The following is a 23,826-nucleotide window of genomic DNA, read 5'->3' as shown; positions in this document are numbered from 1 at the left end:
TTTATTATTATTTATTTAATTAAGTTTGGTGGGACAGTTCAGCGTGGGATCGGCCAATTGTTCATACAAATTAAAATCGGGCCCAACTATCGGCCAATTAAAAGTCGGTGGTCTGCGCCTAGGCTTAGGCTTATCCCTTTATGCTATGAGGTTACAAACTGATGTTTGTCTTTATAAAATATGTAATTATGGTTCTTTTATTATAATTTGACTGTCCTTTGTTTCAGAATATTGTGGGGACTGAAAAATAAATTCGAAGTCCTGTGTGAAACTATGTAATTTGGAAGATTGTGTTAATTTATAATATTATGAAGACTGAACTGTATTCAATAAAACATTAAACTTTCTGAATGACACCATATTTTATTCACAAAATTTTCATAACACCAATTTGTTACCAAAATAAAGGATTATTTTTATAATTAGTCATACACACATATGCACATAACAACTTATAGCGTTGATCGTAATAGGTATTGCCACTGTATGTAATGATGATTTTTTTGTCTTTTTATATTTCGTTCGAAGCATTATCTATTACGGCCAACCGGAGTATTTTTTACACAATATTTCAAATAAAATATTTTCAAACAAAAAATACAAATCCAGTTGTGTTCCATTGGGGAAAAAACACTCCTAGGTAATACAGCCTTGGATCTTATCACTAAAATTAACTGTAACTTAAATAATGAACCTCTCATATAAAAATAATAATAAAATTAATGTTATGCATATTACATACCTCTCTAGAACCTAAGTAGATAGACCGCCAACGTGTTTCGTTTAGTTTTGTTATCCCATTTGTATAACTATGCATATTTTTATAGTCTATTGCACATTTTTAAAAGCAATAAAGAGCCATTTCGTATAAATTCACGTCTGTTAAGGTAACGTCTAAAATATTCGATAATAAATCAGTAAATAATTGCACCAAAGGAATTTGATGGGGACTAGATGGTTGAGTTGTTAGTTATATTGTTCATATAAAAATTCGGTATTAAATCATTCAAAAACTTGTCATTCATTGTTTTTGATACATGCAAAATGTTTGCCTGAGCTGTATTAAAATGAAAAATATTGTAAAAAAGATGAGATGAAATGCATAACATTGGCATCTCGGTCACCCTTGAGACTGTAACACGGACGATTGTGCTAAGAGAGCAATTATTAATTTCTATGTTTTATTAAAAATACATTTTAACATTACAAACTCCTTAGTAATTAATATTACCTAAAAGATAAGCTCTCACATCAAATAATTCCGTAAGCAGTAGTTTAAAAAGCTGTTGATGACACTGTTATACTGCAAATTAGTAAAATCTTACGGTGACGCGGCAAACAATCATTGTAAACATAATGTTAAAATTCTCTCATTCAATGCATTCAGATACTTATTAATAAAACACCTATGTGATCATAAGAATTGTAAGCGATCGTGTTGGCACGTAGCGTCAATAGTGAACCTAGGAAGCTGCACTTTCTCTAAATAAAAACTAAACGATATTTCGATTTCACTCGCTAATATTTTGATCAGTTATTTAAAAACTATTATCAGGAACGTTCACTAATGATAAACTCTTTAAACTAATGTACATAATGTAACAATTTTATAATCTACACAGAAATAATTTATACTAAATAATGAGTTGATCAGATGAAAAATCAATGATTGAATGATTTTTTTTTCGGGACGACAAGTAATTCTATATAAATTATAGTGAATATACATGTTATAAGATTCACATTTATTATTTTAAAGTCAAGTGTTTAAATATCAGTGCTAGCTGTCATTTATAACAGTAGATGTCCTAATAGCTATGTCACAGCCAACTGCGAAAGGATCATTCAATACATAGTTATAAATGCCTGAGTTAGCTAGTAGAAACATTAATTCTAACAGATTGTGAATCAGAGTAGAAGTGTAATCAACCGCAGATGTTGATAGTCAGCGTCAAATAGTTCGCGACACCCAAAATGACCAAAAATTTGACAACATAATCTTATTCCAATGTAACAGACGTGTCGCGAGCTTTTTAGCTACTTTGGGTGTCACAAGCGATTTGACGCTGACTGTAAACGGACGCTCATTTGATACCTCACGGTAATATCTTAGACACTAAACATAACTGTAGACGTCACAATATTCGAAATAAGGCTTTGTAAATACAAAAATATGACTGGTTAACTACAGAGTCCCGCTCAGATTAAAACACGTTTTTACAATTTCTACTCAGATCGACAATCACAAGAGGTTCGTTACAAACATAGACTATTAACTATTTCAATAAATACGCAACATAAGACACTTAACTAAAAAAAGGCAGTTACGATAAAACCTTACTCGCTACTGTGCTCCTTCTACAATGGCAGATGCTTGGAGACCCTGCGTTCAGTCTTTCACACAACATTTTCTGTGGACTACACCCCACCTTCAAGTGCAAACTGTCCATTTAACTTTATGAAATTACAAAGCAACCGAATGGAGTTCATTCGTTTTTGATCTGTCTGTCTCAAGCGGTTTTTATCCGTATTTGGACTCTGACCTTACTAGGTTTCGAGTGTAGTACACACAAAAACAAGAGGCTAGTTCGTGCAAACCTATTTTGAGACTGCAATGACCTTGTGGTTGTAGATTACTAGTTTTGTGCAGCTACGAGACCGTACGCCTTGTAAATACGATTTGTTCTGACTTGGAACAATCAGTAAATAGATGGCGTTAAATAAATTATATATGTATAGGTTTTACTTTATAGATTGTGCATGGTATGTTGAATTCTGTAGCCCAAAGCCATAGCTTGGATGTCAAGATTTTGACCAAAACACAGGACTCTTAATTTACAAACCCTGGTTATTCCTATGCACCTGTTTTTCATCAGTGCTGTGTGAATTATTGTATTGATTTTATTCAATCAAAATCAATATACAGCTACAAGGCAGGATTTTTAAATAATATGTTTGGGATCAACACTATATTCCTAATAATATAAAAATGTGAGTTCCTTCAAATACTGCAGATTTAACAATAACATACATATTCCTGTATTTTTACNGTTTTTATATTAACAGATTAATTTTCTTAAAGATTCGTTGACTTTCTTACGTCTTTATGTTCCCTGTCAAGGTACTAAGAGGAAGTGTATAGCAAACATGAATTACAATAGTTATTGCCTGTTTTCATCACGTAATTACTCTATGCTATGACCTACCCTCAATCCAAATAGAATTAACAACCAAGTTATACATATAAAAAGCTTAGCAAGTTAGTAAATAAATTTGTATCAGAAATTATCATACAAAACTAAATCTATTTCGTTTCATTATCATAATAGTTAAATTGACTAATTTTAAGACTAAAATATTCTTCATACATTTGGACACACACCAAACTGGTTAAGATATCATTTATCCTAACAATGTATCGGCATTTTTTAAACACCTTAAGTAGAAAAGCTCTAATTTAGTAGCAATTTTAAATGATATCCATACTTTTTGGTCAATTTTGTAATAGCAAAATATTATCATTCAAACACTAAATAAGGCATGATGTATTGCCTTCATCACTCAAGGAAGGATATTTACACCCAAATATCACGCGTTTTAGACAACAACTTTACCGTGAGATCAAATGGTTAGAAGATGATCTTCGCACTAGCTCAAACCACTAAACCAATCCGCTTTACAATATAGATAATAAATTACATAGTAAAATTTTGTATACCCAACAGTTCAGCTAATATTTAATTCGTATTCTCGGACAAATGAAAAAGAAACGTAGATATCGAGTCGATTTTGAATAATATTAAAAACAGACATTCCCCACGTAACTTAGTAACTGCGAGACGATAGAATAATCTATTTATATTTAACACTTACATCCGTTATAACAATATTATACAGACTACCAACGATCCGTCGATGTTATCACCGTCCATATCACATGTAACAAGTCACCGCTTGCCTTGTTTAGTCCGTCCGAGCACCGATTCTTTGAAACACTATCGCGAGGCTGACACTCACTAAAGACCGCGCGAGCCCACTTTGTATTTAGCTTCGACGTGAACATACAACACTGGCCAGTGTTGCCACAATGCGAATTGCAACATCGATTTTACAATCGAAAATTCGACATTTTACATGGTCCCCGTCATATCGCTTTTGTACTTTGAAGCCATAAATATATTTCCGTATACAATCAAGTCTATGTATAGCAGTGTGAAATCTATGTTTCAATCAATTGCCATAACATGCGCATTGAACTAAATACACAGTGAAATCACAACTGTACAGAATAATCATAACAATTCCATTTTTCTTTCGTGATGTCTCAGCCTACAATCTGTACGGTCCCTAAATTACATTATCAATTATTTCTAGGACGAAATATTTCAATCAATATACATAATCTTCCTCACAATTATAGATACACAGAAATGTAATTTCATGCAGAATACATATTGTATTCACTTGAGAAAATTCACATTTATTGTGACTATACACCAATACTAACGTGATCATTAACAGAACCACTAAGAAAGAATACGTATTTTGAATGTTTATATACGACTACCATGTTTTTTTTACATTTTTTTATAATTTATAACACCATAATTCCATATTGTCCATTAGACTTTCTAAATATTTAACTAACAACTAACATGAGTTGGAGCTGCGCAGATGGAGTTGTATCTCATGCATAAAACATGATGTCAAACCATACAAAATCTACAATTAGATTATCAATTGATGTTTGCAAAATTAAACAACAGTATAATTGAGAAAACAAGCTCCAACTCGTTTTTTAAACTAGTTTATATTTACAATATTATTTCGATAAACTGATACATAAAAGCAACCTTTAGGGCTATTGTCCCCTAATTCTCCAAAGCAGCAATAGCAAAATCTTGTAAAATTTTTGCTTTTGCTCCATTGAAAAAGCTCTGAAATTTAGTATCGACGACAAGCCGAATGGACAACGTCCTAGATAGCCTAGTAAACAAAATGTGTTAATTTTGTACTTTATAACTGACATTTATTAATTTACAAGTAAACATTTAACCTAAAATATGCAATGCTTCAATGTACACAGTATAATACATAATTTCTGAGATAGTGTAGTTAAAAACAAAAAAACAAATGCAACTAAAACTGAAAGTATAACAGTGATGAGATAAAAAGTACAGACTAACAACCACCATTATTTTTTTACATTGCTCCAGAAAGCACTTTTTTTTAAAATGTACACTTACATTAGTTCGTTTTTTGCACTGGATAGTCCTCAGAGGCACACGTTAGTTCATATTTACACAGTCTTCACACACACCAGTCAATTCACAAACACTTCAACAAATGCGGAGCTACCATCTCGTGTCAATCCAGCTGCGCACGACATTTCACATCCAAAATTTTCAAAAATAAATATTTCAATTCTGCGTTGGCGTATATTTTGGCATTCCGACGGTAATATTTCTGTTTGCGTGATTCTCGCGTAATAAATATAGATGTACGTGTTTGTATGGGCCGATTATTTTACCGATACGTAATATAGAACTCACTCGTCAATGTCTGTCCGCGGTCGCGACACTAGCGCCGCGGGCGCCTGCGCCGGGCGCCGTTAGCCTGCGCTGCGCCCGCGCCGCTCCCGAGTTTACGCATCTGCAAGCGAAATATTTTATTATATTCATATCCACTTGGAAATCTGTGGGAGAGATTTTGTTTAGCAGTAGACTTTTAATTACAAAAATATTTTCTTTTTTTATGCGTGACATTCGTACGAGTCATAGACCGGCGTAATCCATTGTAGCTGTGGTGAGTAATTGAATACTGTATGACTATGATTCTGAGGGTTCTTATAATAGGTGAGTCTGGCCAAAGATATACAAGCCCGCCCGAATAGACGGTGCTGCGGCCGTCAAACTGTTTGTGACCATAGCTGTAGCAAACTAGCAACACGGCCGAAACGTTACTAAGCTACATTATCCCCTTCAAGTAAGTACCAAAGTTAGTAGTGTAGTCAGACTACAAAGTCACATCGTGTTGAAACTATACCTTTTTTGTACTAGTGGTAAATTGTAAATACTTTTGTCGCGTTGCGTTTGAGACACGCTGTTTCAGAAAGAAAAAAAAACAATAGGATAGACATAGACACAATAGCCGAACGGTGAATGAGTCGGACTGGCCGACTCGAGATCCGAGGAACGAGGGTTCGAATCCCACCGCCGCCTGACTAAAGACATGTTGATTGTTGATCAATTGACGTACTTTTTAAAACTGTCAAAACGAAACTCTCCCATAGATTTTGTATGGCACTACAAGCAAGTGACGTCACTATTTTGTCAACTCAAACTCCTTTTTTCAATTACAATGCGACCTAAAATCGTAATTTACAGGTAATTTAAAATTAATTAAGTTTTTAGGACCAGAATGAAGTGTCTTTTTAGAAAAGTTGTGATTTCGAATTATTTGAGGATGGTGTCAAATAGTCTATTTCACTTTTGGAGACCTGTTGCAGTTTCCGAAAGTATTAAAATCAGTGTCTAAGTAGCTCAGTTGGAAGAGCAGTCGCCCGGCAAGCGGAAGGTCGTGGATTCGAGTCCCGCCTTAAGGCCTATTCAAACCTGAGCGATATTCGCTGCCGCTGTGGGTAGAGGTACATACCGCGCGGGTTTCGCTCAGGTATTAAGTATCAAGTATCGCGGCTAGAGCGACCTGAGCGATATTCGCTGCCGCTGTGGGTAGAGGTACATAGGTAGACGGTAGCGAATACCGCTTAGGTCTGAATAGGCCTTTAGGCAGTTCAAGTTGTTTATTTAAAAAAAGTATTAGAATGTCAACAAGTAGTAGAATGTACCACTCACGTCTCACTCGGGCTTGACGGGCGCGCGGTGTGGTAGCGTGTCGCTGCGCCGGTACATCAGAAGATACGGCATGCGCGGCGGCTTCGGCTTTAGCACCGCGCCCTCGCCCACTTGCGTCACCGTCGAGTCGTCATACCTGGGAATAAAAGCAGGGGTTAGACAATAGTCGTGGTGTGAGGGAGGAGGTATAGTTGAGGAGGGATACTCAGTTGATGTTGTCCACAAGTGAACGTTCGGAGACGAAAAATAATTTGGCATCATAGTAAAGGAGTTTCAAGTTTTAGATTTTTAANTTACCGATGCGTAATATAGAACTCACTCGTCAATGTCTGTCCGCGGTCGCGACACTAGCGCCGCGGGCGCCTGCGCCGGGCGCCGCTAGCCTGCACTGCGCCCGCGCCGCTCCCGAGTTTACACATCTGCAAGCGAAATATTTTATTATATTCATATCCACTTGGAAATCTGTGGGAGAGATTTTGTTTAGTAGTAGACTTCTTTTATTACAAACATATTTTCTTTTTTTCATGCGTGACATTCGTATGAGTCATAGACACTCAACACGATGTGACTTTGTAGTCTGACTACACTACTAACTTTGGTACTTAGTTGAAGTTGATAATGTAGCTTAGTAACGTTTCGGCCGTGTTGCTACAACCATGGTCGCAAAAATTCTATCCTATATTGGGAGCATACGCTGACAAACTTTCAGCTTTTATAAAATGACGTAGGTCTGGCGTTCACTAGCTCTTAGTCTGATACCTTTTTTTTGTAACTAGTGGTAAGTTGTAAATACTTATGTCGCGTCGCGTTTGAGACACGCTGTTTCGGAAAGAAAAAAAAACAATAGGATAGATCCACTCACGTCTCACTCGGGCTTGACGGGCGCGCGGTGTGGTAGCGTGTCGCTGCGCCGGTACATCAGAAGATACGGCATGCGCGGCGGCTTCGGCTTCAGCACCGCGCCTTCGCCCACTTGCGTCACAGTCGAGTCGTCATACCTGGGAATGAAAGCAGGGGTTAGACAATAGTCGTGGTGTGAGGGAGGAGGTATAGTGGAGGAGGGATACTCAGTTGAGGTTGTCCACAAGTGAACGTTCGGAGACGAAAAATAATTTGGCATCATTGTGACCTGATCTGAGGATATTGATAGGGGTTAGACCAGTCTTTCCCAAAGTGGGCGATAACGCCCCCTTGTGGGCGCTGCAGGCTTAAATGGGGGGCAGTAAGAGACCCAGAAAAAAAAATCGGGACGTTGTGTAGAGGCTTGGGAGGCGTCATTTTCTAGGACTCTTAGACACCGATTGAGCACTCGACACTCGACTACAAATGGGGGCGCTAAAAAGAATTTATTCTCAAAGTGGGCAGTAGACAAAATAAGTTTGGGAACCGCTGGGTTAGACAATAGTTGAGGACGCTTAGACTCGCACGAAACTTACGCTTATATCACGGTAATACTATCATACAGTATTGTAACTTCATATAAACGGACGAAACGCGAGCTTTCCTTCGAAATTCAAATCTCGGTATGCGCTCGACATGCAAAAGTCGGGGGTGTCGCGAATGTGCCACAGTAATAAACTGACGATGTATTGTTTTGTAAACAGTAAGTGTTTTTTTTATAAAAATAATTACTAGTAACTATTTATACAGGGTGTTAGGTAAATGGGCTTATAAGCCGACACTAGCCCATGTTAACATTGTACGTAAATGGTATGGTTGGTGTAGTCAGTGATATCATATTTTTTTAAATTTTCATACAAAATAAAATTTATAAAATCAGATTTATATGAAAATTAAAATTATTAAAATGCTGATATCAATTTTCTGACTTCACCATACCATTTATATGCACACGTTAACATGGGCCAGTGTCTGCTTATAAACCCATTTACCTAACACCCTGTATAATAAATCAAGCATTTTGTACGCCTCAGTCGAGGCGCATACATTTTACGGTCGCAAATTTATAAGATTTGTCACTAAATCTTAACACAAATATATTTTTTTAGTTAAATTTACTAATGACAAGACAATTATGCATTTTTGTCCTATTTCATTGTGTATTTTGTTTGTCAAAATAAAATAAAAAATTACATTCACAAAACTAGATAAAAATTCTTAGTAGGCAGATGTAGTGAAAATAGGGTCTGAAGGTGGGCAGCCCTATCGCATGTTGTCATAGGGTGACGTACCGCGCGGCAGTTGACATTTATTTCAAAAATATGAGCGAGTTGGAATACTGTATAGATAGTATTACCGTGCTTATATTCACAAACATTATTATCGTGGACGCACAGAGCGATACACGAACCAATCACAGAGCTCTATTCAACGCTGTGCGTTCGATTTTCGGCTTCAATTAAGCAAGCATCGTTTGTGAATACGGGCGTTAGTATCAAATGATACTCAGTTGATATTGTCCACAAGTGAACGTTCAGAGACGAAAAATAAAAAAATTGACATCATTGTGATAGGCCATCTGCGTCACCATCGAGTCGTCATACCTGCGGGTAGGTGGAGAATTAGAGGGTAGTTGGGGGTGCTTGGACTCTATCAACTTAGTATAGGATACTCAGTTGAGGTTGTCCACAAGTGAACTTTCGGAGACGAAAAATAATTTGGCATCATAGTAAAGGAGTTTCAAGTTTCTTTTGTTTTTAGTTTTAAAATTAAAATAAGCTCAAGACTGTAAAATTTTTTGAACTTGACACAGCAGTAATTTGTTGGAAAACATTATTCTTCTGCCTCGTCCTATCCCGTTACGCGGGGTCGGCTTTATCAACAGTTTTGTTGAAACCATTAAGAATTCAAAATAGTAATGATTTTTTTTTACAAAACCTGTGAAGGTGGATTAGCCACAAGGAAAATATTGAAAAAAAAAAATGTATTAAAATTAATTAGAATCCACACAATTTAAAACCTAAAATGTCATAAAAAAAATACTTTTCTAGAATATACAATGAGGTAGTAATAATTGAAGGAATAGGTATAGTTTGATAGAGAATAGGTATCACAAACTAAGCACAATAATAAAGTACTCACCTAATCCATCCGACTTGGTCGTGATAGGTGTCGGTGAGGTAGTGTCCTTTGACCGCCTCCACTCCCTCGTGGTACACCACCGCAAACAGCTTGTATATCCGCTGGATACGAGTGTACTTCACTTTTGACGTCATGATCCCTGCAAGAATGAACGATGTGAGTCGGTGAACGAATTGTAGGGGTTGGAAAGGTGGGAGTGAGCGGTAACTCAGATAGTGTTGTCCACATGCAAATGATTTGTTTTTATCATTTTCGGAGACGAAAAATAGAGAGCATCATTGTTGATTTTAATAATTTCATACAAATTATCTAGCTGCAGGGATAGTTAACTAATGGAGTTTTAATATTATATTATAACTTGGAATCGAGACTGCATCTCACCTTAATCTTTCTACATAATAAGAGGTGAAGATATCTAAGATATTAAAATTTACTCTTTTCAAAATATTATTTACTTCATGTAGCAGCAAGCTTTGGTCGGTCGATATCTCATAAGCCCAAGAAAAGCTAGCTGGGCTTTTCGAATAAAAACTACGTCTAATCAAACGTCGTTTAGGAACAACCTCAGTGGCGCTCCTTTAGTTCAGCAGTAAAAATACATTCTAATGGACTGATAGCTAAAAAGATGATTGTTACACTCACGGGGGTCAATCTTCAGATCCACAGGATAGTCGATATTCTTCACGATTTTAGCTGTGTGTCCTTCAGCATCCAACTGGAAGCACTTCAGATGCAGCAGTAGGACCACAGGTAGCTGTTCCAAAGACAGCTGCTGCCAGGCGTCTGGTACTCCTTCCAATGTATCCTTGTTGGCTAGAAGTTCTAAGGCGTCTTTTACGCTGTTCGCGCGCTGAAAATAAAGGAATATTTTAAGTTTGATCTTGGGTTGGGATTGTAGAATAAGGGGAGTTAAATTCGCTCAGTTAAGATTGTCCACATGATTTATACACTGTGTGTATTTCGGAGACGAAAAATAAGTACCATCATTGTGAAATAAATCTGTATGTATTTTGCAGTCCTGGAGTTCCTACTTTTTCTTTTCCTTTTTGATCCTAGTTTCAAAAAGGATTTTACATAGACGTTTCTCGCAACGCATGCGCGTGCGTCGCTCTTTTGTTTCATAATTGTATCGCTCTATGAACGCTTGTGTTATGCCATGACCTGTATCTAGAGATACACGGGAGCGTATTAAGCTAGTTCCAGCGTTTCTCTTACCTCAATATCCAGCAGCAACATAAGAAAAGCGCAGCGGCGGGCGCGGTGCAGACAGGCGCGTGCGACGCTCTGTCGTATTGTTGTATGATTCCATGACCACTCGTGTGACGTCATTACCTCAATATCCAGCTGCAGCGTGAAAAGGGCTCCACGGCGTCGGTGACGAAATGCGGCGCGTGCGATGCTCTTTTGTTTCATTGTTCCATGAACGTTCGTGTCCTATATCTAGACACGTGAGAGCGTGTCAAGACTTCCAGCGTATCTCTTACCTCAATATCCAGCTGCAACGTAAAGAATGACGCAGCAGCGAGCGCGGTGTAGACGCAGGCGCGTGCGACGCTCTTTTGTTTTGTTGTACTTTCTCGTGTGACGTCATATATCTCTTACCTCAATATCCAGCTGCAGCGTGAAGAACGGCTGCACCGCATCAGTGACAAGATGCGGCGCGTGCGGCGGGGGGCGGGGCGCGCGGGCGCGGTGCAGGCGCAGGCGCGTGCGGCCGCGGAAGATGTCGGCCACGGGCGTGTGACGCTCTTTTGTTTCATTGTATCATTCACAATGAAACAAAAGAGCGCCTGCGTCGCGCGTGTGACGTCATGCATGCAGCAACGTAAAGAACGGCGCAGCAGCGAGCGCGGTGTAAATGCAGGCGCGTGCGACGCTCTTTTGTTTTGTTGTATCATTCCATGATGACCACTCGAGTGATGTGACGTCATGTATCTCTTATCTTCATTTCCAGCTGCTCGTGAAGGGCTGCACGGTGTCGGTGACGAATTGCGGCGCGTGCGATGCTCTTTTGTTTCATTGTATCGTTCCAGAAACGCGAATATTTTTTCGTATCCTATTGAATATCTCAAGTGAATCTCTTACCTCAATATCCAGCTGCAGCGTGAAGAACGGCTGCACCGCATCAGTGACAAGATGCGGCGCGTGCGGTGGGGGGCGGGGCGCGCGAGCGCGGTGTAAACGCAGGCGCGTGCAACGCTCTTTTGTTTTGTTGTATCATTCTATGACTACTCGTGTGACGTCATGTATCCCTCTCTTACCTCAATGTCCAGTGACGAAATGCGACGCGTGCGATGCTCTTTTGTTTTATTGTTCCATGAACACTTGTGTCGTATATCTAAACACGTGGGAGGCGTGTCAAGATTTCCAGCGTATCTCTTACCTCAATATCCAGCTGCAACGTAAAGAATGACGCAACAGCGAGCGCGGTGTAGACGCAGGCGCGTGCGACGCTCTTTTGTTTCATTGTTCCATATGCAAGACTTCCAGCGTATCACTTACCTCAATATCCAGCTGCAATGTAAAGAACGGCTGCACCGCGTCGGTAACAAGATGCGGCGCGTGCGGCGGGGGGCGGGGCGCGCGGGCGCGGTGCAGGCGCAGGCGCGTGCGGCCGCGGAAGATGTCGGCCACGGGCGTGCGACGCGCGGCCCAGCGACGTTCTACGGCTCCACGGTTGCGGGGACCCATCACCTGGGAGGAATGTAGTTGGGTTAGTTGATAATAATCAAATAATTTAATCAGTACTTACATAGACCTTTTCCAAGGCATGCATTCCAGCCAGCGTCAAATAGTTCGTGACACCCAAAGTGGTCAAAAAGTTGGTAACACAACCTTATTCAAATTGTAACTAAGAGGTTGCGAACATAACTATTTGACGCTGACTATCCCAAGTACCTATAGCTGGCCCTACTACCTCTTCTAGACAAAATGTAGGCTGGTGCTGAGAAGTAATGAAGCACTTTTGTTTACCACTAGACACAGGCCACCTGGCACACTGATAACGTGTTAGCGAACAACACTAGCATATTACACACTGAAATATGCTGCACCACGTTAGTTTTTTTTTGCATCCCGAACATGAAATAGATTTGCATTTTGTTTGCCACTCGTAAACAACCGATAAAAAATGCACCAATCGAATGAGATCAAAGTAATTACCTTCCATTCGTCGTCATCATCGTCTTCTTCCGGCGGCGGTTCCTGTGGGACGACGCCATTTTGTTGTCCGTTCGCATCTTTAGGCTCCTCTGGCTCAACCAGTTTCATCAGCTGTAAAAAACCAATCAGACTTTCAGAATTTCAAACTATTAATACGTTTTGCAATACTACGAATGTAAATTCACTCAGCAAGTATTGTCCACATGTTTTATTCACATTGTGAATATTTCAGAGACGAAAAATAATGTACCATCATTGTAAAGTATGTGTTTGTTATTTAAATTGATATGATAAAAAGTAAAATGAGAATAAAAACGAGTTCTTTGTTGTGACACAATGATAAAGTTATGTATTTGATGTTAAAATATTCTAGTAGAACTATGTTCATACATATTATGTATTTCAGTTGAAATATAAGAGAAATTAAAGTATGATATTTCTATCGCTTTTATTTTAAAAACGATAGCTTAAAGACTTAGCAGATGAATCTGCTGTTTACCGTCGTACCAAGCAACCATCTATGTGTCATGATAATGAAAATGATTAAATGGTTTAAAATGGTCACAATACAAAGCAACCTTACTAAGAGACAAGTTTGCGAACATCTGGCCTCACCAGCATGAAAGTGTAGGCAATTTTTTTTTTAATGCGATTACTTTCCATATGATGGTAAATTAGAGAGGATCATGCTCTAGTATTCTCAGTGGAAAGTAAATAAATGAACGGATAATGATATTAATAAGACTGGTAAATTAGAGGGTCGAGTTCCTACAGCGGAGACTAATTAATGAACTAAGAAAATAATTGATGATAAAACAAAATCCATACCTCAAGCATCTCATCGTTGAGGGAATTCAGCAAGCACCCCAAGAACTCCTCGGCGTCTTCCTGCCGGCCCTCTTGCGAGCCGGGGAAGGGGCGGAGCGCCCGCAACACGCGTAGGCCTGCGCCCCCTTCTAGCGGGGGCCCGGCGGGGACGGCAGGGCCGCTGCCAGGGCCGGCTTCGCCCCGGCCGCGGCTTCGAGCGGGCGGAGCGCCCGCGTTGGCGCTAAACTCGTAGCAGAGTTCCACCCTGTCAAAGAAATGATTTGGGTAAAAAACAAATGCTCTTATTCACAAACGATGCTTGCTAAAGCCTGGTCCGTGAGCACGTAGAATTTTGTCCAATGACCTCAAGCTACCCATCCTTATCGCTCGCGCGTAATTATATTGCTGTCGCGACTGTGCGACGGGCGCCCGCAGTGTGTGTGCGAGCGCGACAGCAACATAATTACGCGCTCACGGACCAGGCTTTAGAAGCAGCAAATCGAACACAAAATAGTTCGTGTGTGACCCAGTGCGTCCACGCGCACCGTGAGACCTCATAGTAATGTTTGTGTATACGGGCGAAAGTTAAGTTTAGAGCACATAAGTAGCAGTAGTCGACTTTTCTTTCTTTCTTTCAAATAATGACACTTGTTAAAATACATAGACTTAAATTAAGCTCCAAGAAACTTGATTGTGCCTAATAATATAATATTCAACTATTGATACTCCAAAGACTGTATCATTAAAAAATAGTACTATTCGCTGGTAAACATATCAATTGAAAACCGTTGAACAGAATTGGCTGTTTTTTACAATAATTATTTAAAGGCTATCTATCACATAGTCAAAGTACACTTTTCAATTTAAAAGGTGTTTTTTTTTTCAGTATGGTAATTTATAAAATAACGGCTATTATTTCTAGTACTTACATAGAATCAATGACCGGCGTGCTCGACTTGCCCCGTCTCGTCTGATACGGCAGCTGCTTCAGCATATTATAGAATGGTGGGCAGGCCACCAACGCTTGCAGGATCGCATTGACGTAGCAGTAGTTGGAGCGGTTGGTCAGGCCACGAGGCAGGAGCGATACCGGCCGGTTGTCCAGCTGGTATTTTGATAGGAACTCTGGAATAGAAAGTTGGTAAGTTTGAGTATACAATAGTTTTTATTTTGAACATGGATAACGCCCTTATTCACAAACATTGAGGTGTCTCATCGCGCCTGGACGCACAGCGTGACACACCAATAACACAGAGACGAACGAGACTCACAAAGACGAACCAATCACAGAGCTTTATTCGACGCTGTGCGTTCGATTTGCTGCTTCACGCAAGCATCGTTTATGAATACGGGCGTTAGTTTTTTTTAATAGAAAATTAGTAGCTACGATATCAATGTTGATTGAACATCATGGCAAATGCATACTGTGATTATTAAACTTATAGGGGCGAAGTAGCCGTCTGTTTGAAACAAAATGACATGACTCAACCACAGAATCAATTTCAATTAATTTAAATAGGATGGGACAAGGAGTAACATCCTCTTGTTGTCACAAATTAAGTTATAAAAGGGGCAGAGAATAGTGAATGAAAGTATGATATGAAACTCATAATAAAATATCAATAGTCAATCTGACAAGAAAGAAATTAATCTATTTGATTTCTTTCTTTTTGTGATCGCGAGAAGCGCGTAGGCAAAAATTTCGCGGCCAACAAAATCATGTCAATGTCCTTTCGAGATATTTTAGTGATATAATTAGAAAAGCAATTGTCTGCAAAAACATCAGCTTTAAAATTTTTTTCTATGAAAATAAATTTTTGAGTGACATTCCTAGTGTTAGATTTAACTATAGATGTCGCGTTCCAGAATCGGTGCCAGGAACTACAGGACTGGCGTATTGCCAACTAGGTTTATCGTGTACAAAAAAAAACAAAGAAATATGTCACGAGCTAAGAAGGAACAATAACAAACCAGACTAAGATAATTCAATGATATTAAACTATTCCAATTTATGGCATTATTACGATTATAATTCAACCTTCATGGAAAAAGTTGAAAGTCAAACGATTCAGAAAATTAGCAAATCAAGTGTGTGAATAATATTTACCTCCCATCCTGTAGGAGTTGGGGTCATCGCTGAAAGGCGACGGTTGGACCGGCGCCGTCGGTGTGGGTTCCTTCTGGATCGGGACTTCGCGTGCTTCAGGCGTGGAAGGGCCGGACGCTGCCGGTTTGGTGGCCGTAGTCGCGCTGGTGACGTTGCTCACAGCGTTCACTGACGTCTTCTCAGAGTATGAGATCGTCGGCGCGGCAGTGGTCACCGGCCGCGGTGTGGGCGAGCTCTTGTCTACAACGGCCGCCTGAAGCGGCGACGCGTCAAAAGGGGACACTTTAGCCACAGGTTTCTGAACGTTAGGAGCCGCCGGCGGCGTTGTAGTGGTCGGACTGGCCGGCTCCTCGACCGGAGCGGGAGCCGGGACCGGCGCTGGAGCGGCTACCGACGTCTTGTTAGAAAAAAGACTGGCCCACGATTTGCCTGGAGCTGGTTGAGGCTGAGGCTGGACCACTGGGGGCGGAATCGGTTCCCCACGGTTTCTCGGAGTCGGTGGCGGTGGGAAATCAGACGCTGTGGGCGCCGGCGGTGGCGGTTGTGGAACCGGCGGGGGCTCAGGCGCCGCGGCGGCGGCCTTCCGCGAGTGAGCGAATGGAGACTTGTTCGTCACGATCACAGGCTGACCCTGGCAGTGCAACGTGATCGAAATCGGCACCGGGGCCTTGCTGGGCGGCAGCGGAGGCTCCCTCTTTATATGCTGCTCGGGGGCCGTCGACCTTTCGGTGCTTTCGGCGGTCTCGTTGGACGGCGAGCGGTTCGGCGGGCCGTCGCGCTTCTGTCGGTTGCCGAAGGGAGCCTTGGGCGTCGACGCGGCCTGTTGCACCGGAACAATGCTCTGGGGCACCAGAGGTTTTGGCGTCTGTTTGCCACCGGAGAAAGGAGCGGCCGGACCTTTCGTGGGCTTGCCGACCGACGGAGTCACTTTGGGGGGAGCGGACGCTTGATTATTAGCCGACGCGGTGGGAGGGAACGATTTAGTTACGGTCTGAGCTTGATTGCTACTCGCGGCTTCGGGGGCCTTATTCTCGTTGGCTATCCAGGCGGGTTTTGAGGTTTCCGGTTTAATCGCCGGGGGCGACTTCTCGCTGGGCGACATCGCGGGTTTCGCTTGAGTATTATCGACGGGGCGCTCGGTGTGTTTCGGGCTGCCGGGGCCCTTGCCGGTGATTTTGAGATCTTTAACCGGCAGCGCTTCGACCACGGAAGCGGCGGACACAGATGTGGTCGCCGAAGCTGTGGCTGTGACCGGAGAGGTTTTTTGTTCTTGGCTCTTTTCTGGGGGAGTGAAAGTTTTCTGTCCCTGGCCTTGCACGAAGTTTTTGGCGTGAACATTGAACTGGTGCGGCGTGGACTGATGGGGAGGTTGCGGCTGCGGCATGGGCACCGGCGGCGGATGCTGCGGCGGCGGGAGGTATATCGGTGGCATGTACTCCACGCCTCCTTCCACCGGCGGCCCGTACGGCGGCCCGGCGTAGTGTGCACTGGCGTAGTACGCATCAACAGCCTCTTGTTCCATCACCACTTCTTGTGGGTATTCCTCCGGTCCTTTATCGCCAGCGTCGCCTTCGACCGGCATAGGATAGTCGGCATAATAAGGCGGGTATGGATAAGCTCCATATACAAGCGGTTGGTACATCGGGAGATGGTACAGCGGAGCTCCTTGGGCCTGGGCGGCGGGATAGTACTGCGGATACTGGACGTAGTACGGCGGGGGCTGCGGCGGGGGCGGGGAGGGCGCGCGCTTCCCGCGGCGGTCGCGGCGCGGGTTCCTTGGCGGTCTGTCGACCTGCGGCGGCGGCGCGTACTGCGGCTGAGGCTGGTAGTACTGGCCCATGTAGCCGTGCACGTTGACGTTGGCCGTCACCTGCAGGGTTGCATTATTACCGATTTTTATTGCATGATTTTTTAAATAAAAATCACTGATTTAAATCAATATCCGAAAATGGAATTAATGCAACGCCGGTAGTGCATATTAGGCCCAGAACAGACGGTGAATCGCAACTGCAACTTTCTGATGATTCTTATGAATGAAACTGAAAGTTTCAAACTGGTCGCGTCATGTGTGGTCTCTCAAATGACGCAATGGCAGAAACTTAGATGCAACTTAAAAGTAACTAGCAGTTGCAGTTGCGTTTCACCGTCTGTTCTGGGCTTTAATCAACTATAATGTTCGAAAACAATGTTAATTTAGGTGTTCAAGTATGAAATTACCGTTTTGTATGGAAAACTGGTAAAACAATATTTTTCCATAGATTTTTTTTTTGCGAAAAAAATAAAATTGATACTTGTAATAAGATATTCGATGGAAACGGACACCATTGAAGATGAGCTGTTTTTGACAAAAGTTTTTTTTTATTGTTTCAGTAAAAATATGACAAACCATCTTACATAATTTTAGCATGAAAGACAAAGTGCTACGGTAGGTATATGTAACGTGTGACTACGCCTTTCCAAACATGAAAATTACTATGCAACTACATTAGCAACTTTGTTCAGTTCAGTATTCTGAAAATCTTGTTTTATACTTTTTTAGCGTCGTTTTTTGTCGTAGTTGGGTTTTAGTTTTTTTTACTTTTTATTTATTATTTGTACCATTTTGGTGTTAAAGTGTATTTGTGGCGCATAATATGCGAAGCAATGAACGAAAAGATGTGAATTATATGCAATCAGCCCATGAATACAGGTAAAGTCACGAGCAAATGCTAGTAATATATATATTTTCATAATGTACAAGTAAAGCCCTTTCAAATGATATCAAACACGGCATATTTATCTTAACTTTATTTTTTTACTCTGTATGTTTTGTCCGCTAGAGGGCGCCACATTAGATTTTGTGAAACCCCATATAGCCTATAACCAGCGGACAGTTAAGACGCTTCTAATGGTATGTCATTTGTCAAATTCTGATAAGTAGTTTAGAAGTTACGAGGGAACAGATGAACATACATACATACATACATAGCCTGTCAAAATCATAACCCTCCTTTGGCTTTGCCGTAGTCGGGTAAAAATGTAATAAAAGTCAAATAAATCAAAATATAAATAAAAATAAAAAAACACGATTTTTTTATTAAAAACAACATGACTTTTTGATTAAAAAAAAACGTGATTTTTTTCCACGCTACTCACCTGGCTGACGTAGACATTAGGCGGCGCGACCGGCCACTGGTGGTGATGCGGCGGCGGGTAGGCGGGCGGCGGCGCCACGTACGGCGGCGGCGGCGCGTGCGGCGGGCCCGCGCCCGCGCCCCTCACTGGCGAATGGGGCGCCATCTCGCACTCGCCGCCCGACAGGCTATCCAGGCTGCTCGACACTGTCGGCGGCCCAGCGGTACTCGATGAACACGATGAGATGTCTGTTTTGATGACAAATATATCAGCGATTTAACAAATAATAAGCCAGTGAGTTATGGTTAAAACCGAAGACCATAGGGACTTCGAGTAAAAATAAAGAAACGTAACAATAATAATAATAAAACGGCCTCTACGTGTTGGATCTGTATCCCCACGCAAGCCTTATAAAGGACCGGGCCACTTTTGACCCGTGAGCTCCAAAGCGTACAAACATAATAATAATGTGGGATGTTGACTCGACGATCATTGTCCCGATAGTTGTCTCGGCAAACGGGCTAATAGCGAAGAGCTTCGAACAACATCTAAAGAAGCTCTTGCTAGATGGTTGGCTCAAGGGTCAGATTCAAAAGGCGGTGATCCTCAGCACGGCACGCATTGTCCGGAGGTTCCTCAGGCTGTGACCCTGACCACCGGTAGCTTGGGCCCTGCTCTGCTGCCAGCGGGTTAACTATTTTTAAGATTTTTGTTTTTATAATGTATTTTTATTTTTTGATAATAACATTGTAAAAAGAAAAAATTAAAAATAAGAAAGAAAAATGAATAAAGGAATAATAATAAATCGTTCGTTTCAGCTGAAAGACGTCCACTGCTGAACAAAGGCCTGCCCCAAGTATTTCCACAAAGACCGGTCTTGCACCGCTCGCATCCAGGCACCTCCCAATAATAAATATCCTTGGACATTTTACACTGCGCTTCTAGTCCCAAACTAAGCAAAGCTTGTACTATGGGTACTAGACATCGGATATAAACATACTTAAATATATTTTTTTTGTAAATGCGTACTTATTATACATAGAAAACACCCAGTCCAATACAAACAAATGTGTTCATGCACACAAATGTTTGTACTGTGCGGGAATCGAACCCGCTACCTCCGGAATAGTAGTCCGTTTCGAAGCACTACACCAAACGGCCGACATTGAGACATTACAGAACGATGAAGGGAAAATTTATCAATTATAATGAGTTTCATTAACATTTACTAGTAATGAGATCATTATTAACAATAAACAAATCTTATCAGTCCTGTGATGAATTTTAATTATTCAGAGGCAGACGTAAACAAAGAACAATGAGATTCACATAATTTACAAGGAGATAGCGATCTTACATTGAAATATATTTTTAAATAAACATACCTAAAGCAGATTCGGCCCAACCAACTGACGCAGTTGATGCCGGCGTGTCTGGATTCCGCTCGAACAGTGCACACTGCAGACTACAGAGCTCCGCTTCTTTCACATCTGACAAGTCTAGGAACTCATATTCCTGAAACACGCCACTCACATTTAGTAGTGTATTTAAAGCTACAATCCCCACGGCATGCGGAATCTAACCACCACACATTGTAATAGTTCACACACAAAGTAATCGCAAGTTGAAGGCCTTTCAAACAAACTCATCGTTTAAATAAAGTATAATAAAGGTTAACTGTATCAACACTGTTATTAATTATCACATCATTCAGTGTTTTAAATTGTTTAAATTATTTTGAATAGGGATAAAATTTTGCAATAATGGTATTTTCCTAATTTATTTTCAGATTAGCTTATGACTCAAAAATTTAATATGATGATTTACTATTTACTACATTAGATACTTATTTTCTAATGGTAATTAAGAAAAAATAATGTGAACTAAAAGTGGTAAAATATACAAACTAAATGCAACTGAACTGACAAAAAATAATTATAATAAATAATAATGAAACTTGATAAATTACTTTCATAAATATTTTAACATAAATAATGAACATGTTACAAACTGCATGCATGCACACATACAAAAAGAATTTTGAAATCATAGTACAAATAGAAATGAGAATACATAAAGTTGATAGATAATTTTGTGTCATTTGTGTTGCGGAAAATGCTTCAGAATAAAGTAACAGATCTTTTCAAATAGGTTAACGATCACATATAGACAGACTACCTATATCGGCAGCATATTTGAGTTGTCATACTTTTAGAATAGTTTAATCTAAAGGATAATTTTTAACTTGCATTACGCTGGTTTACCTTTGTAACTGTTTCTTATTTATAATATTGAGAGTGGCAAACCTTGTTTACAATTTTATGAAAATAGTATTATTCAAGTAAGATTTGTCAGAAGCAGTGACGGTAACCAATAAATATTAGGAACTTGAAACATAAGTAAGACTGACATCCCTGATGTACACGCTATAAATGTATAAAATATAAGAAACAGGATTGTAGAGTAAAAGTTACATTGATCAAGATTATGTGCACATTGCAAAAGTGATAGTAAGTCCCAATATGGAGTAATAATTACCTGTCTGCAATAAATTCATGCTATATCTTTCACAAACAATAATCATTGCATCAGCTTGATTAATTTCTGGGATAGATTTCTATCACAAAATAACCTTGAAATATGCTGCAAAATGGACACAAGTGACACTTCGTTTGAACGTTGGACCAAGGAACTTGTCAATTCGAAGTTTTAGGTTATCTTCGAGATTTACCAGTCACCTTATTATCTTACAGATGTTTATTACAATAAATACATTCTAATTCGTGTAAAAACTATCTACCGTGCAGGACTTATTATGCAATAACACTTACGCCGCCGAATAACAACAACAAATACTACTTGGCACATGTGGTCATAGGTCTTAGAACAGTAAAAGTAAAATTAACATACCAAAATTTTATCATATTTATAAACAATCCCACTGATTTCTTAATCACATTAAGTACGTCCAGCTTGATAAATCTTATGAATTTCTACATAAAACTCCGAAATATGCGGAACATTTGGAGGACTATAAGATGGCGTAACAACGCTCAGTTGCCGGGTGCCATCGAAGTATTGACAAATCAACATATTGGGGATTCGTATTGTGCAAACCCGAAACTGGACACCGTGTATTTATTGAAACTATAATAACTTACCTCTCACGAGCACACAATTTCTGGAAAGAGATATTTTTTCTAATGAAATGGCCAGTTTCAATATCACCAAAACAAGAAACAAAAGCCAAACAAATTTGTTAAAAGATTACACTGCAAATATAAGTCTCTTACCGTTTTCATCAAATCCATGGCCTTTTAGAGAACACCATCACGAATATTAACGCCGTAAACTTTACATAAATACCACAGCGGCGTTGTAAAATAAAAATCTTGAAACAGGATCAACGTAGAGGCCATGCACTCACCCCATACATAACAGGATATGACAACTGACCCGCCATTTATAATTGTCTATTTTTCAACCAATAGCATTGCGCGATTTCGGCCATAGTCTAAAAACCATAGACAAAATTCAACGAAATTTGACATTTGAAAGGAAGTACGTCAGTAAAGTGCCACAGAGAATATCAATGAACGTAAAGTATTGATGGTAAAAATCACAGTGATTTATGTAGTTCCGTGGTGTTTTTTCTACAAGTTTTTTGCTTTTGATGAGCGTGCGTGGTCTTAATTCCTCACAAATGCGTGGTACTTTACTTTTGTAAAGTGTCTTACTTCCGAAAACAATGCCGAAAACTTTTTCAAATTCATTAGGGTTCCTAAGAACCCTTATAGTTTCGATAATGTCTGTCTGATAAGTCCAAGGGAATAGATTATGAACTCGCGCGTAACTACAACGAGAACCAGTGTGTCCCCACATTTCCCCCACCATAGCTCCCACACATACATTCAACTGTGTAAAAACAAAGCGACTGAGAGTCTACGTACGACAACATGTGCAACAAGCAATTAGAGAGAAGAAAGATAAAATGGAGTCGATAAGATATCGATACTTTAAATCCTTCGGGGCAAGACTCGAAACTGGTTTAAAAAATACTTATGTATGAAAACCTTTTAATGGGATAAGAAAGATTTTATTTGGCAAAATAAAATAATACAATAATAATATTTAAATATAACTACTTTATTAACCTAAACTAAACCTAATTTAAAAATAAAATAAAATACATGGCTTAAAAATAAAAACAATCCTTTAATCCGCTGTCTTGGGGGAAGGTGCCCTGAAGACTGGCCACATTGCCACGCTGGATGGCCAGGCTAATTCTTTGGCCAAGATATAGGCCAGCCTTTGGATCGTAAGATGTCTCAACTAAACGTTTAAACCTTTTAATTAGTTAATACGTTATTATTGTGTCCTTTAACGATTTTTGCATAAAGGAGTCAGTTCCATTTTGTATGGACGAAACACTCAGAATCAATTGGGACTAAATGTAGTTTCCTTAATCATTCACATTTTACCCTAACCAAAGCTCAATGTCGATCGATATCAATGGAGTGTAGAAGTTATAGACTGACAAAGTTTGTATGAAAGGTCATGGGTTAAGTACTTGTGATTTTTACCAGTATTTACAATATTGGTAATAGGTGTATGTTATTTACTTTAATAATAATAACAGGATCACTATACTTAGTTATTATTAATATTGCGCATTAACTTTTTAACTATGGCGAACTTCATACCGCCTATGTTTATTAAAAACGGGATATTATTAATCGC

At 40.0% G+C, this 23,826-nt stretch overlaps 1 protein-coding gene across 4 annotated transcripts; it reads right to left on the bottom strand.

The window, feature by feature from the left end:
• Positions 1-371: 371 nt before the first annotated feature.
• Usp10 (ubiquitin specific protease 10) lies at positions 372-22,635 on the bottom strand. Of its 4 annotated transcripts, XM_028312750.1 has the most exons (13): positions 22,380-22,632; positions 22,248-22,267; positions 20,472-20,601; positions 19,108-19,334; positions 15,973-17,842; positions 14,795-14,990; positions 13,887-14,130; positions 13,059-13,169; positions 12,399-12,590; positions 10,539-10,746; positions 9,897-10,035; positions 6,855-6,990; positions 372-5,652 (listed from the first exon to the last, which is right to left on the bottom strand). In XM_028312750.1, exons 4-12 carry the CDS (start codon positions 19,249-19,251, stop codon positions 6,858-6,860), a joined length of 3,237 nt encoding a protein of 1,078 aa, XP_028168551.1. In that variant the 5' UTR covers positions 19,252-19,334; positions 20,472-20,601; positions 22,248-22,267; positions 22,380-22,632; the 3' UTR covers positions 372-5,652; positions 6,855-6,857. The 4 variants fall into 4 exon arrangements, with proteins under 4 accessions (XP_028168551.1, XP_028168549.1, XP_028168548.1 ...); XM_028312748.1 differs by lacking the exons at positions 6,855-6,990; positions 22,248-22,267 and adding an exon at positions 7,717-7,852 and having other exon boundaries at positions 22,380-22,635; XM_028312747.1 differs by lacking the exon at positions 22,248-22,267 and having other exon boundaries at positions 22,380-22,634.
• Between the last annotated feature and the right edge of the window lie 1,191 nt (positions 22,636-23,826).

Source organism: Ostrinia furnacalis, unplaced genomic scaffold (assembly GCF_004193835.3).
Source record: "Ostrinia furnacalis isolate ACB-3 unplaced genomic scaffold, ASM419383v2 OfSCF4102, whole genome shotgun sequence".
In the NCBI taxonomy this organism is placed as follows: Eukaryota; Metazoa; Arthropoda; class Insecta; order Lepidoptera; family Crambidae; genus Ostrinia; species Ostrinia furnacalis.
This window is presented reverse-complemented; position numbering and strand designations above follow the sequence as displayed.

Bases quoted from the DNA above. Each gene is read 5' to 3' on its own strand.
- Usp10 (XM_028312748.1), bottom strand. The intron at 14,991-15,972 runs GTAAATATTATT...TTTCTATTCCAG, and splicing joins CAACTCCTACAGGATGGGAG to AGTTCCTATCAAAATACCAG. The intron at 14,131-14,794 runs GTAAGTACTAGA...TTTCTTTGACAG, and splicing joins ACGCCGGTCATTGATTCTAT to GGTGGAACTCTGCTACGAGT.